The sequence below is a fragment of the Labeo rohita genome, chromosome 17, assembly GCF_022985175.1.
Source record: "Labeo rohita strain BAU-BD-2019 chromosome 17, IGBB_LRoh.1.0, whole genome shotgun sequence".
Classification (NCBI taxonomy): Eukaryota; Metazoa; Chordata; class Actinopteri; order Cypriniformes; family Cyprinidae; genus Labeo; species Labeo rohita.
This window is the reverse complement of record NC_066885.1, coordinates 29921028-29934702: the sequence shown is the minus strand read 5'-3', so window position 1 is coordinate 29934702 and position 13675 is coordinate 29921028. Positions and strand designations below refer to the sequence as shown.

Genomic DNA, 13675 nt, shown 5'->3' with positions numbered 1-13675 from the left:
CTGTAGTTTAGAATTTGTGATGTAGGTTGATTTTATTTAGTTTATATTAATAAATGTATGTAAATATTTTAATATGAATGCTTAGTAATTATTTGCAATATATGTAGTGGTTTTAACATGGTAAAGTCCTAATCTCATATCTCTACTGTCTAGGAACTATTTATATTTTCCACGGAAACATTTTAGTGTTGTACCTCACAACGGCTCGTCGTTTATACGTCGTTGTCGAAGTGATACATATTGCTTTAATTTGCTATTATTTGCTTTTATGATCATCTGCTCAAGAAAGGTAAAATAAGCGATTGGTTATAATAATTATGATGGTAATTATGCTTTATAAGTACCACATTAAACAATGGCCATTTTCATTGCAGTGCATCTAATGTTATGCAGTGTGAAAGTAAAACAAGTTTGTAAAAATGTGCATATTATAGTGTATCAGTAAACTTCTACGAAGAAGTGTGATCTTAAGTAACTGAAACGGAATCTCATGTCTAAGTCTTTTTAAATCTAAAGAAATTTTAGTTTGCAGAAAGAAAATGAATAATATTTTAGGGCCATTATATTTTTTGGTTGTTGTACTTTTAAGTTTGTTTGTAGTTGTGTTTTTTTCATTTATTTCATTAGATTGCCATTGCCATTTTTGTAATGTACTTATTTGTTTTATTTATTTATTTATTTATGTATGTATTTATTTATTTACCATTTTAATCAGTGTAAAGGCAGTGCAACACTACAATGATGAATAAATAACTGTTATTTGTTTTTTAAAAATAAATAATTTAAATATATGATTTTATATAATCTAGAAGCTTACGTTCTGCAATAAGTAAATAAATAAAATTCTTTTGATATTTGTAGTAACCATTCATAACCACTATATGTGCATCTGCTGATAGTTTTTCAAAGAAATTCCAATGTCATCAGTGGTTTCTGTGGGTTTCAGATTGTACCACTGTCAAAAGAAGCACTGACTGACAGCACTGTGTAAAGATGATGCGTTATTGGGGCGAGCTTCCAGTGGCTTCGGCTCCCTCGGGCCGCAGTTCTTTTGACCTGCTGCAGCGTGAGTTCCGCCAGGTGGAGATGCAGGACCCTCCCCTGCACCAACCTTCTGCACAGCGTCCACGTCCTACTACCATGCTGGATATCCCCTCTGAGCCTTGCAGCCTCACAATCCATACTGTGCAGCTGAGTCAGCATGCTCGTCGTCTCCGGGGCCTTATTGCTGCCGCCCAGCAAGGCCAGCAACCCCTGTCCACATTATTAGATGCCCAGGGTGCTTTCAAACCTGAGGATGGGGAAGCTCTACCTCCGCGGCCTGCCACACCAACGGTACCTGATGATCTGCTTCCAATGGATAGTAAAGCTCCTCGACAGCCATTTCAACTACGCCATAGTGACCCAGAGAGCGACTTCTACAAGTATGTCCATAGATAATTACAGCTGAGGTTAAAAGTTTACATACAACTTGCAGAATCTGCAAAATATTTATTTTTTTTCCAAAATAAGAGGGATCATACCAAGTGCATGTTATTTTTTTATTTAGTACTGACCTGAATAAGATATTTCACGTAAAAGACATCTACATATAGTCCGCAAGAGAAAATAATATCTGAATTTGTAAAAATGACCTTGTTTAAAAGATTACATACACTTCATTCTTAATATAGTACTGTGTTGTTACCTGAATGATCCACAGTTGTTTTTTTTCTTTTTTTTAGTGATAGTTGTTCATGAGTCCCTTGTTGGTCCAGAACAGTTAAACTGTCCACTGCTGTTCAGAAAAATCCTTTAGGTCCCACAAATTCTTTGGTTTTCCAGCATCTTTTGTGTATTTGAACCCTTTCCAACAATGACTGTATGATTTTGAGATCCATCTTTTCACACTAAAGACAACTGAAGGACTCATATGCAACTATTACAGAAGGATCAAATGCTCACTGGTGCTTCAGAAGGAAACACAATGCATTAAAAGCCAGGGGGTGAAAACTTTTGAAAATTGAAGTTCAGGGTAAATGTAATTTATTTTGTTTTCTGGGAAATGTAAACATGTAAGTATCTTCTGTAGCTTCTGAAGGGCAGTGCTAAATGAAAATGGGGAAAAAAAAAAAAAAAGTTACTAATATACTAAAAAATACTAAAAAAACAAAAAGAATTTGTGGGACCTTAAGGATTTTTCTGAAGAACAGCGGACAGTTTAACTGTTCAGGATAAACTAGGGACTCATGAACCACTATCACTTAACAAAAAAACAGAGCTGTGGATCATTCATGTACAAATGAACAAACAAAAAAACAAAAAAACAGAGCTGTGGATCATTCATGTAACAACACAGTATTAAGAATCAAGCATATGTAAACTTTTGAATGGGTCATTTTTATAAATTTATTTTCTCCTGACTACATGTAAACGTCTGTTATGTGAAATATCTTATTTAGGTCAGCACTAAATAAAAAAATAGCATGCATTTTAAGAGCATCCCTCTTAGTTTGGTAAAATAATTAACATTTTGCATATTTTGCAAGGTGTATGTACACTTTTGACCTCAACTGTATGTATGTCAGTCATTGTTTGTCTTATCTATTCATTTATTCAAAAACACATAAAAATTCCAATTATACATACAGTGACTTTAATCCACCTCTTCTAGGCTAAGAATACCATGGTAAGAACACCATACTTGCTTAACGTGTGATAACAAACCTCATTGGTTCTTATGAAAGCTCAAACATGCTGCATAAAACACAAGAATGAATACACGAGAATGAAGTTCATTAGTTATCACTCGTCAAGCAAGCATGCTTGAGCTTCCTTTTGCCTTATCTGATGTGTGTGTTGATTAATGTTTGTATGTGAATAAAAGCCTAAATTAAATTTTTAAATGAACGATCTGAAGCATCATAGCAGCCTCTCTCTCTCTCTCTCTCTCTCTCTCTCTCTCTCTCTCTCTCTCTATATATATATATATATAGAGAGAGAGAGAGAGAGAGAGACAGATTTTTTGAGTACAATACAAAGTACATTTCTTAGAACATGTTAAATGTTTTAAAATAGATTTTTTTTCCTTTTTTGGTTTTCACACCCTTATATATAATTGGCCATTGTCTTTTTGTCTGTAAGGCGTATATTAACCTCAAACTTGCCTTGATGAATCTGTTTTCTAGAAACCATCATATTATTAAAAAAAAAGGTAAAAAAAAAAACATAAAAAAAGAAACATATACTATTGGTAAGCCACAATGCCTTTGCATCCTCTTTTGAGTTTATGAAGACAAGTCCATACTTGTGATTAATATATGTATTTTTAATTTCTTTTCATCTCTTTCCTTTTAGAGGTAAAGGTGAGCCAGTCACTGAGTTGAGTTGGCCATCCTGCCGTCAGCTTCTTTACCAGTCAGTCGCCACGGTGCTCGCTCATGTTGGATTTGAGTCTGCAAATGAGAGTGTTCTGGAGACTTTGACCGACCTGGTCCACGAACATTACTTGCGGATCACCAAATTGCTGCGAGTAGCTGTTGACAGGGAGGCCTGCCAGGGCTCTACACCCTTCCCTGATGTGGTGGAACAGGTATTCCACGAGGTGGGCATTGGCAGTGTCCTAGCTCTGCAGCGCTTCTGGCAGGTCCGCATTAAAGATTACCACAGCTACATGCTGCAGGTGAGATATCTCCAATGTTATGCCAGCTTCAATACCCACAGAACTGTATGTGTAGCTTTTGTTTTACATTGTGATTGCTTTGGCATTGACTGACTAGTGTCATCTTTGTCCGTAGGTCAGTAAGGAGCTCTCTGAAGAGTATGAGAGACTTGTGAATCCAGAAAAGGCTTTGGAGGATTCCAAACCCTTGAAGGTTAAAGAGGAACCGGGGAGTGGCATTCCGTTCCCTTTGAGCGAGGAGCCAGAAGCGGCTCTGGCATCAGGTGACCAGGCCCTTCCCATTGATGTGCTGGGCTCATCCAATGAAAGACTGGCTGGAGGATTGGAGGAAGGACATTCCCCTCACACATCAGGTACCTCATTCAGTTCTGAAGGATCCTTATTAGTTCTCAATCAAGCTGAAATGTTCAAAAGAAAAGTAATTTAAAACATAATATGCAATTCATTCATTTATTTGTTTAATTCTTATAATAATAATAATAAGAAGAAGAATTGTTATTAGGATAACTAATAACTCTAACTTTATGAGATGAGTAGCAGACATACTTGAAATAAAGTTGTCCATTTCAGTATAGATCGATTCTCATCAATATCCAAAAAAGGAGGGGGAAATAGCCAAGTAGCTCTCAAGAAAAGACCTATTTATACAGAGTGAGGGAAAAATAGTAAACATCATAATATAAATAAGGTAACACTTTAGTTTAGGGACCAGTTCTCACTATTAACTAGTTGCTTATTAGCATGCCTATTATTAACCTATTGGCTGTTTATTAGTACTTCTGAAGTACAGTATGTATTCTGCATGACCATATGCTACATCCCTAATCCTACCTAATACCTAATATTAACAACTACCTTACTAACTATTAGTATGCAGCAAATTAGTAGTTCACTGAGGCAAAAGTCATAAGTAATGGTTTATTAATAGCAAGAAATTGGCCTTAAAATAAAGTGTAACCATAAATAACATTGACAACATAAAAATTAAATAATTGACTTGAGTGTATGTATTTTTGTATTGTTTATATTTAGATCTTATTAAAGTCAAAATGATTATAATATTATCTGAACAAAATTTTCAGTCAAGTTAGTAATATAAACTTGAATAGAAACATTTTATTTATAATTTATAAATTAAATTTTCACAGTAATTTCATTATTTGCATTATATATATTTTGGGCACACTTTAGTTTAGGGACTCAGTTCTTACTATTAACTAACTATTTATTGTGACTTTTGCCTTGGTAAACTCATAAATAACAGTTAGTAAGGTAGTTGTTATGTTTAGGTAGTTGTTACGTTTATTGGGTGGGATTAATGAATGTAGAATATGGTCAGAATGCAGCATAATGATGCAGAATAAGACTGATATGTGCATCATAAGTACAAATAAACAGCCAATATGCTATCAATAATAACCAAGAAGTTAATAGTAACAACTGGTCCCGGTATATGTTTATTTATTTATTTATTGCATTATTTTTTTTTTTTTCTACCAAATTTTACTTGTGGCCTCATGGAGGCACCAGTTTGAAAAACCTCATTCTAAATTTTTGAGACTACACTGTAAAAAATAAAAAACACAATTTGTTGAGTCAGCTTTAAAATTTTAAGTTGAGTCAACTCAAATAAGTTTAGTCAACTTGAAATGTTAAGTTGTACTAAGTAACAACTTAGATATTTGTGTTTGCTAAACTTAACAGATGGGTAAGTAACCCAGCTGCCTTAAAATTTGAAGTTGAATCAACTCAAATATCTAAGCTGTCACTTAGTATAATTTAACATTTCAAGCTGAATAAACTTTTTTTGAGTTGACTCAACTTAAAATTTTAAGGCAGCCAGGTAACAAATTATTTTAAGTTGACTCAACAAACTGTTTTTTTACAATGTACTGTAGATCACAAAATAATAAGTTTCAAGACAACAAGGGTGTTTGAACTCACACCCTTGCTCTGTACTTGCAACTTCTTAACTTTTCGATGAGAATTATTGAATGCAAAACATCAAACACAAGGCATACAGCTGTGAGTTATGCCTTTTTTCTACTGCAGCCTTTTTTAAAGTGGTCATCTGTCTGTTCTGCCAGACACTCGGGAATGAGCAGCACACCATAAAGAATCAACAACAGACTTTAGAAAAATTTTGTTCTTTGATCTGTTCACAACTCCTCCTAAATCAACATGTGAATTCTGCATAATAACAGAAACATCGCTCACTGCACGCAATTTGATGTCCGACAGTGATTGTTTTTGAAATTTACTGTTAAAGGCAGTGAATTTGTTACACAAGTAGCTGTTTTGGTGAGGAGTTAAGACAAAACATTTTTTTTCCCCCAAAAGTTTACCGTATAAGCACAGCATGCTGTCTGCAATGTCTGCATTCTACTTATTAATGATCAGCGGTAACTGTGTTCAGTGCATAGACATACAGAGTTATTTTGGGCTAAAGCATAAAGCCATCATCTCAAATTTGCATATGAAAGTAGTTTTTTTTCCCTTTCCTAATGTAGTTCCTGAATAATAATTAAATTATGTTTTTGCAACTAGCATGCAGCAGTCCGCTGCAGGCCTTCTCATTATTACCAGTGTGTCACTCTTTAATGATATTCCTGTCTACAGTATATTGAGCTTCAATTTATTGTGTTTATCCTTGACTAGACTCATTTAAAGAAGTCCACTTCCAGAACAACAATTCACAAATAATTTACTCACCCCCTTGTCATCCAGGATTTTCATGTCTTCAGTCTTTCATGTCACTTGTGAAGAAGCACAAAAGCTTGTGTAGCACAGGCTCTGGGATGCACGTTCACGACACTACGTACTATTCAATCACGTCGAAAGACGGTTGGTTGTCTTAAGTGAAGGCAACAATATTGATGATTATTAATAAATTGGATCTGTGCATTAGGTCTTAAAGTGACAGCAAATGAAAAAAAGGACAAAACTACTGATTGAAAAAGAATCAGTGTTTAATTAATACAGTGAAGACTATGTAGTGTTTTAATTGACTTTTGATTATACTTTTAAGGGCTTTTTCTTTTGTATCTTTATTCTGTTTTTTTTATTTGTTCTTTTTTATCATTTGTTTCTTTATTTTCATTTTCTTTCTAAATGTTTAATTGTCTTTCATAATTGCTTTAGATCTTTTTACTTGCGTTAGTTAGGCTAGTATTCGTTTTTTAATGTCATTATCATAAAATAAAAATACAGGATCCTTTTACAGTAAGGTTCTATATGTTAACTTTAGTCAACTACATTAACATGAACAATGAAATATTTAAATACTTAAAAAGCATTTGTTTATCTTAGTTAAAGTTAATTCCAGTATTTACTAATATAGTATTAAAAGTGTATCCGTTATTATTATTATTATTATTAAATTATTAAATGGTCCATTAATTAACTAACAATGAACAGGTCTATTTTTATTAACGAATGTTAACAAAGATTATTAAAAACTGATTCACATTGCACTAACATTGCACCCTGTACAAGTAATCCATTCTAGGGCTGCATAATAAATTGTATTTTAATCATGATTCTGCTTCTCTTGTTTAAGCATAATTGTCTGTGATATTTGCTTTACATGATATTACTTACATATTTACACTACATTTGTGATATCTTGGATTAGTAACAAGCTGTCATGCTTGGGGTTGCTAGGTGTCAACAGTTTCAATCCCTCAGTCAGCTTTTCTCTTAAACTGATGCATTTTCTGCCCAGTGTTTTAGTTAATCTTTCTAATCTGCTTTGATATAAAATTGGTGATGTTCATAAAACAACAGCAAACATGCAGATTTAACAATCACCATTATGATATTTTGCTTGAACAAAAGTATAATACAGCCAGTCTGTTTCATTTGAAGTGGTCGGCTGTGCTTGTTCATTAAGGTAAAGAGCTAGGATTTGCATAATGGCCAGAACTGAAGACAACCATAATTCAGAAACTGTATTATATATATATATATATATATATTATTATTATTATTATTATTATTATTATTATTATTTTATTTTTGTCTACAATAGGAGCAGCAGGGAATGGCTCCCCCTTGTGGCATTTAGCCCAGGTAAAGATGGAACCTCAGGACAGTGAGGAGGGCCAGGTTTCAGGTCATGGAGTTCTGGGCAGCGACGTCTTTGAAGAAGGCCCCATGTCCACCATGAGTGAGGCTGGCATTCCTACATCTCCTGGTGGTTCAGAAGGAAGTTACATGTCCCATTCACCAGATTCTCTCATGGGCACCTCGCCTTTCACTCAGCGGCCAAAGAAACGGATGAGAAAAGTATAGTGGTTTTGTCTTCTAAAGAAAGAGACTGAAAGCACTTCCACACTCATTGTGATGCATAGTATTACCTTCTGTTGAGACTAGATGTCTTACCTTTGAATGGAAGTTTTTAGTGAAGTTAAATGAAACCGACAAATAAAGTGCGAGTTTGAATGCTCTCCGAGCAAATGGCAGACGGTCACTGTTTTACTCAATTATTGAGCAGGACAATTACTTGTTTGCTGTGGTAAAATTAGCATCTGTTTATTGTAACGAAACAATGGAGGGAGCACAACATGCGGAGTAATTACAGCCTGATGTCTGCTTCAAAACACACAGGGACATCAATCAAGGAGTAATGGCAAATTAATTACAGCATGCATAAATCTGCATGTTAAATAAGCAGGCCATTTCATTACCTGTACACTCCCAAGCGTCACAGTGCGGAGGTATTGTCTCGTAGCCACCTGTGCCAAAACTGTTTTCCTAAACACACTGGTTGAGTGTAAATTTAGCTTCTCACCCTCACCAGGTTGCAATGCATTTCTGAGACTTGATCATAAGGAACCGAGACTAGATATTTATCATGCAGCATTCTTAAATGATTTGGTATGGCCTTCCAGTGGCCGCTTCAAAAACTATATATATCAGTTAGATAAAAAAAAGGCCTTCTGTAAACCTTGACTTCACACCACAAGCTAAAACATTAATAAAATACATTTTAATTTGCAAATTAATATTTAAATTAGTTCTATTTGTAGCTGCACTGTGACATTGTTGTTCCTGTAAAATGCCTGGGTATTCACTTTTAAGTTTACTTGTAATTCTCATTGTTTTTGATATTTCTCATTAGATTTTCATTATTGTAATACTGCGTTTTAGCAAAAAACATTTATTCAAAGTACTTGGGAAAAAAAAAAAAAATATATATATATATATATATATATATATTTATGAGTTCTTAAGTGATGTTTTTAGAACGAGTTAACTACAACATACTATAAGCATGTACAATATGGTAGTTATGATATTGGAAAATTTTTCATTTTAAATCTTAATAGGCATTGTTTTACTTTATTTTATTCTAGTTGTGTGTTTGTGTGTTTGTATGTGTGTGTGAAGTGAAATGATTGGGCTTGTTTTTGACAGGTTTTGTAAGAATTGTCCTGAAATTTGTGGGAGTGTGCAGCCTTCTAAACTAACAAAAAATAAGAAGATATCTTAAGCTTTGAAATCGATTCTTTCCACAGCTATGGTTTTGTAATGACTAAAATGCCATTTATGAATCTGTTTGTGTGAGAAATTTATACATTTTGTATTGATTCTTTATGTTTTTTTTTTCCTGCTGAGTTTCGTGGTAAATTCCAGACAAACAAACAAACAAAAAAAAAAAAAAAATTATATTTCCCATCCTTGTGCTCATTACATTCCTCTCCAAAGACCTTTCTTTATTCCAACCTCATCTTCAATTTAATTGAATGTTGTTGCCGGGTTCTGTTGTGATGACAGAAACAGTAGGGGGCAGTACTGCTTCACACGGTCACATTTTCATCCACATCCACACTGTTCCAATCTCATTCCAGGTGTTCGATATTCCACTGGGCTGTGTCTGCTTTTATTGAGCATCCTGCTTTGTGAACAAGCTCTATTTGAGCAGAGAGACTAATCCATTTTACCCATCTCCAGTGGCAGTTGTGATTTACTTTTAAGTCCTTTCACTAAATGGAAACATGTTCAGAACTACAGCAGATAATTATACCTACGAGGCTTGAGGATGCGTACAAATATATATATATATGTAATATATGCTTGTGAGTGAAGTGTCAGTCTGGCTTTTACTGTCTTGAAGTGTAATTTCAATGTTGTGGGAAATGTTACCTGTCCTGCAGCCAGAAAATTTAAACACCGGTCAAAAATAATCTTCATAGTTAAGATGTGTTTACACTGTTCATGTTAATGTTCAGATTTGCAAATGAGTCAGGGTTTCAAATGTTTCAACGTCCCTTACTTTTTTTTCACAACCAGTTACTTTGTATTTGTATATGTAGTTAGTTTGCTTGTTTTACTTTTAGTTGAGAAAGGTTAATCAGAACTGAGCTGAATGAAAGACTTTAGATGCACCAAGATGGTACATTCAAATTACCATGATATTTTTATAATTAAAATAGCTGTGTTTAAAAGCTGAATTTATGGTGAAAAACTATATCACACATGAAAATGTACATAAAATTCCACCAATCAGAGAGTACTGGTGAGTAAATTGAGCCAAAAGAGCTTGCAGGGAACAACCAGCAACCAGTGATTTACCACATATGACATAATCAAGTCAGTGTTGTTGCGCTGTTGTTGTTTTTTTTTTTTTTTATTCAACAGCTTTAAATTTATGATTTTGTGTTTATCCATTTTGTTATTTGCAAAGATTTAGTTGCACAGTGTGTGTGGTTGCAGTTTTTTTTCTCTTTATAAAGCTGTTAAGTAAACAGTCTTTTACTTGTGTCTTTTTGTCTGGTTTTCAAAAATGTTTTTGCTTCAAATAAAAGTTTGTAATGTAGTGATTCACTTTAAAGTTGGGTTTGTTCATGGAGTTTAACACTTTTTTTTTTTTTTCGTCAGATGCATAAACGTGTTGTAAATCAGAGATTTATTATTGAGGGGGGAGATAAAAGGGTCTGTAGTACTTACCATTGGAGAAGGCATAACAGTCAACTTGGATCACGTGTGCCTTGATAAGCAATCATTTTACATGCCTTGACACCACTGAATTTTAGTTGTGCGACAGCCAATTAAGTCAAGTCACCTTTATTTATATAGCACTTCATACAATACAGATGCAGCACAAGTTAGATTGTGCAGAGGATTCGTCTGGTTCCTGTGGTCTTGTCCCGATGGTCATCTTAGTTGACAAGGTCTTTGCAGGGATCTGTCTCTAGGGCTTATCTAGTTGACATGGTCTCCACTGAAATTAAGGGCTGTAGAGGTCATCTCTAGGTGATGATCCACCGTCTGTTCTTGATATGGATTAGATCTGGGTGGCAATGATGACCATCTGGTCACCATTTACTGATACTATAGAAATGACTGAAAAGTGCTTTAAAAACTAAATCCTATCTGTTGAAAGAAGTCAGTGACTTCTTTTATGAAAAAACATTTTTTTTCTGTGTAAATTCTAATAAGTAGTTAAATCCAAAACTATTGTTTAATGGCAAACAAATTGAAGATTAGCCAATAGACTGTAGGTTCATTAAATTAAGCTGTTTCTTCACAAAAGCTGTTTATTCAGTTTAGTGAAGCCTCTCCTCCACAGACATTCATTAAAAAAACAGCCTCTGGTCTCCTTCCTTGTCTACCAGCCAAAGTGGCAGCGTTAGAATTAGTCGTTGCACTTTTTGGCTAAAAGTTGAAGGCTTGCCTTCCAGTGGCTTTGATACATATCTATGGATGTATCTAAGTGTAAACAACATTTACAGTTTGTGTAAGATTTTGTTGCTGGTTTGAAAAATGTTATTTAATTGTGTAAGTTCATAGTCATAGTAACCATTTGGTGTATGCTGATTTTTTATCACAGCATGTAAACACCTTAGTTGCATTGTTACCGCTTTGTGTGCATGTGCTCAGATGTGGACGGATGAAGTACATGAATGCACTCTGTGACATGGAAGTTTTCCCTCCCCTCTGAATTACCGAATTCTGGCAACACAATACGCTGCACAGTCGCTGCTCCTTATCTTCATTAAAGTGCCTTCAAGGCAAGTCATTTCACCTGGCGGCCATGCTGCTTGGGCAGCTATTTCAGTCATGCAAGTAAAACTCCTTTCTTTGAAAGGAGAAACATCAAATTCTCACCAGTTCACCAAGCTTATGATTAAATTTTATATTTGAAATCACCAGTGCAGCTGATGTAATACAGTAACTTTTAATATTAGGAACTGGCTCTTTTATTTAGCAGGTGGGGCTATTTTAGTAATATGAGTGTATTGTCTAAAGTCTTTGTCTTCATTCAGAGTCTGTATGAAGAACGTCCCGGGTTACATATGTAACCTTGGTTTCCGGAGGGGAATTGCAAAGCCCTGCCCAGAGTGTGTGGATTAGGGTGAGAGGACAGAAGAGCCAGGAGTGGCTTGCATATCAAGGCCATAGAACCTAACGAAGGTGAGGGGCGTGGTCCAACCCACAACGTTGCAGATGTCCTGCATAGGGACACCTGAGAGGAAGGCCTTGGAGGCTGCCACACTTCTGGTGGAGTGAGCCTTGAGCCCCAGAGGCAAGGGGAGACCAGAGGACTCATAGGCGACAAGAATGGCATCCACCAGCCACTGGCTGAGAGTTTGCTTTATAGCCGGAAGACCTTTCTTGAGGGGACCATAGCAAATGAGAAGTTGGTCCCCCTTCCTCCACAGGGCAGTTCTGTGGAGTGGGTTAATCCAGCGGAGAGTCAAGTCTGCGGAAACTCCAGCACTGAGCCAACTGGGCAGTTAACTGGGTCAAGTTGGCAATCTCCGCACCAAGACATGAAAAGCTTCCACTTAATAGTGTACAGTTTCTGTAAAAGCTTATAGACACAGCCTTGGGCATGTCTGTACCATGGCATCCAGCTCCAGAGGAGGTCATTGCGCATTCTCCTGTGTCGCAAAGAGGTCCACCTAAGCCTGGCCAAAAATTCTCCAAATCTGCTTCACCACCTCGGGGTAAAGCATCCATTCCCCAGGCCTTGGCCCCTGTCTCGACAGGACGTCTGCTCCCACATTGAGATGCCCAAGGATGTGAACTGCTCTCCGTGAGAGGAGTGTCCCCTGGGACTACACAAGGATCTGGTGCGCCAGCCTGTAAAGGGGTGGTTTATGTAAGAGACCACCGCTGTGTTGTCAGTGCGCACCGACACATGGCGATCTCTTAGGTCCGGAAGAAATTGTTTCAGCGCTAGAAACACGGCCAGCATTTCCAGGCAATTGATGTGCCATGTGAGATGGTGACCACACCATGCCCAGATAAGTGGTTCTCTGAAGTAGAGAAAGAACACTATACTCCGGGTTTAGTCCTTAACCTCAGCTCTTTCATGTGGGCGAGAACGACATCTCGATGCCGAACTTCCAACTGCTCCAGTTGAGCTAGAATCAACCAATCATCGATATAATTGAGTATGTGGATTCTCTGGAGTCACAGAGGAGCCAAGGCTGCATTCACACACTTTGTGAAAGTGTCAGGGGAGAGTGGCAGGCCGAAAGGAAGAACCCGATATAGAATGGGAACGTGGCATCAGCAATGCACGGCATTCTGGGACATTCGGACACGGATGCTACAGTCTAGACTGAAAAATGGTGGAGGTAGATGTTAAAATGTATATTGTACATTTAAAAACACATTAGAAATGGAGAACGCTTGCTGTGACATGAACTGCCATATCTGCTGTCATGACTGGAGTGGAGAACGGATCTAAAATTTAGCGCAATTTTATGCTTTTCAGCTTAAAACAACACAATGGCGAAAGCAGCTCAATGAAAATAAACAACTTAAAAATCTGGCTTTTTCGTTTGTATTTATTATTTATTACAATTTTATAATTTCCGATCCACTTGAATTTGTAAGTGCTCACGCTATGAATAACACGTTTGGAAATGTAATTTAATTTGTGATATGGCTCGTTGCGGTCCTTGTTTATAAAGCAACTCATGTGATTAAACGTTACTGTTCAGCAGCTCTTTGTAGGAAATCGTGTATTTGTTCAATTTAAGTCCAGTAAAACTTATT

The 13675-nt window shown here is 36.1% G+C and overlaps 1 protein-coding gene across 2 annotated transcripts; it reads left to right on the top strand.

The window, feature by feature from the left end:
- Positions 1–182: 182 nt before the first annotated feature.
- Positions 183–10481, top strand: supt7l (SPT7 like, STAGA complex subunit gamma). Of its 2 annotated transcripts, none has more exons than XM_051134224.1 (5): positions 183–289; positions 947–1424; positions 3337–3661; positions 3777–4014; positions 7692–10481. In XM_051134224.1, exons 2-5 carry the CDS (start codon positions 994–996, stop codon positions 7952–7954), a joined length of 1257 nt encoding a protein of 418 aa, XP_050990181.1. In that variant the 5' UTR covers positions 183–289; positions 947–993; the 3' UTR covers positions 7955–10481. The 2 variants fall into 2 exon arrangements, with proteins under 2 accessions (XP_050990181.1, XP_050990180.1); XM_051134223.1 differs by having other exon boundaries at positions 201–323.
- The last annotated feature ends 3194 nt before the right edge of the window (positions 10482–13675 follow it).

Excerpts from the sequence above, each read along its gene's own strand:
- supt7l (XM_051134224.1), top strand. The coding sequence starts at position 994 with ATGATGCGTTATTGGGGCGAGCTTCCAGTGGCTTCGGCTCCCTCGGGC. Across the intron at positions 1,425-3,336 it reads CCAGAGAGCGACTTCTACAA|AGGTAAAGGTGAGCCAGTCA; the intron begins GTATGTCCATAG and ends CTTTCCTTTTAG. Across the intron at positions 3,662-3,776 it reads ACCACAGCTACATGCTGCAG|GTCAGTAAGGAGCTCTCTGA; the intron begins GTGAGATATCTC and ends CTTTGTCCGTAG.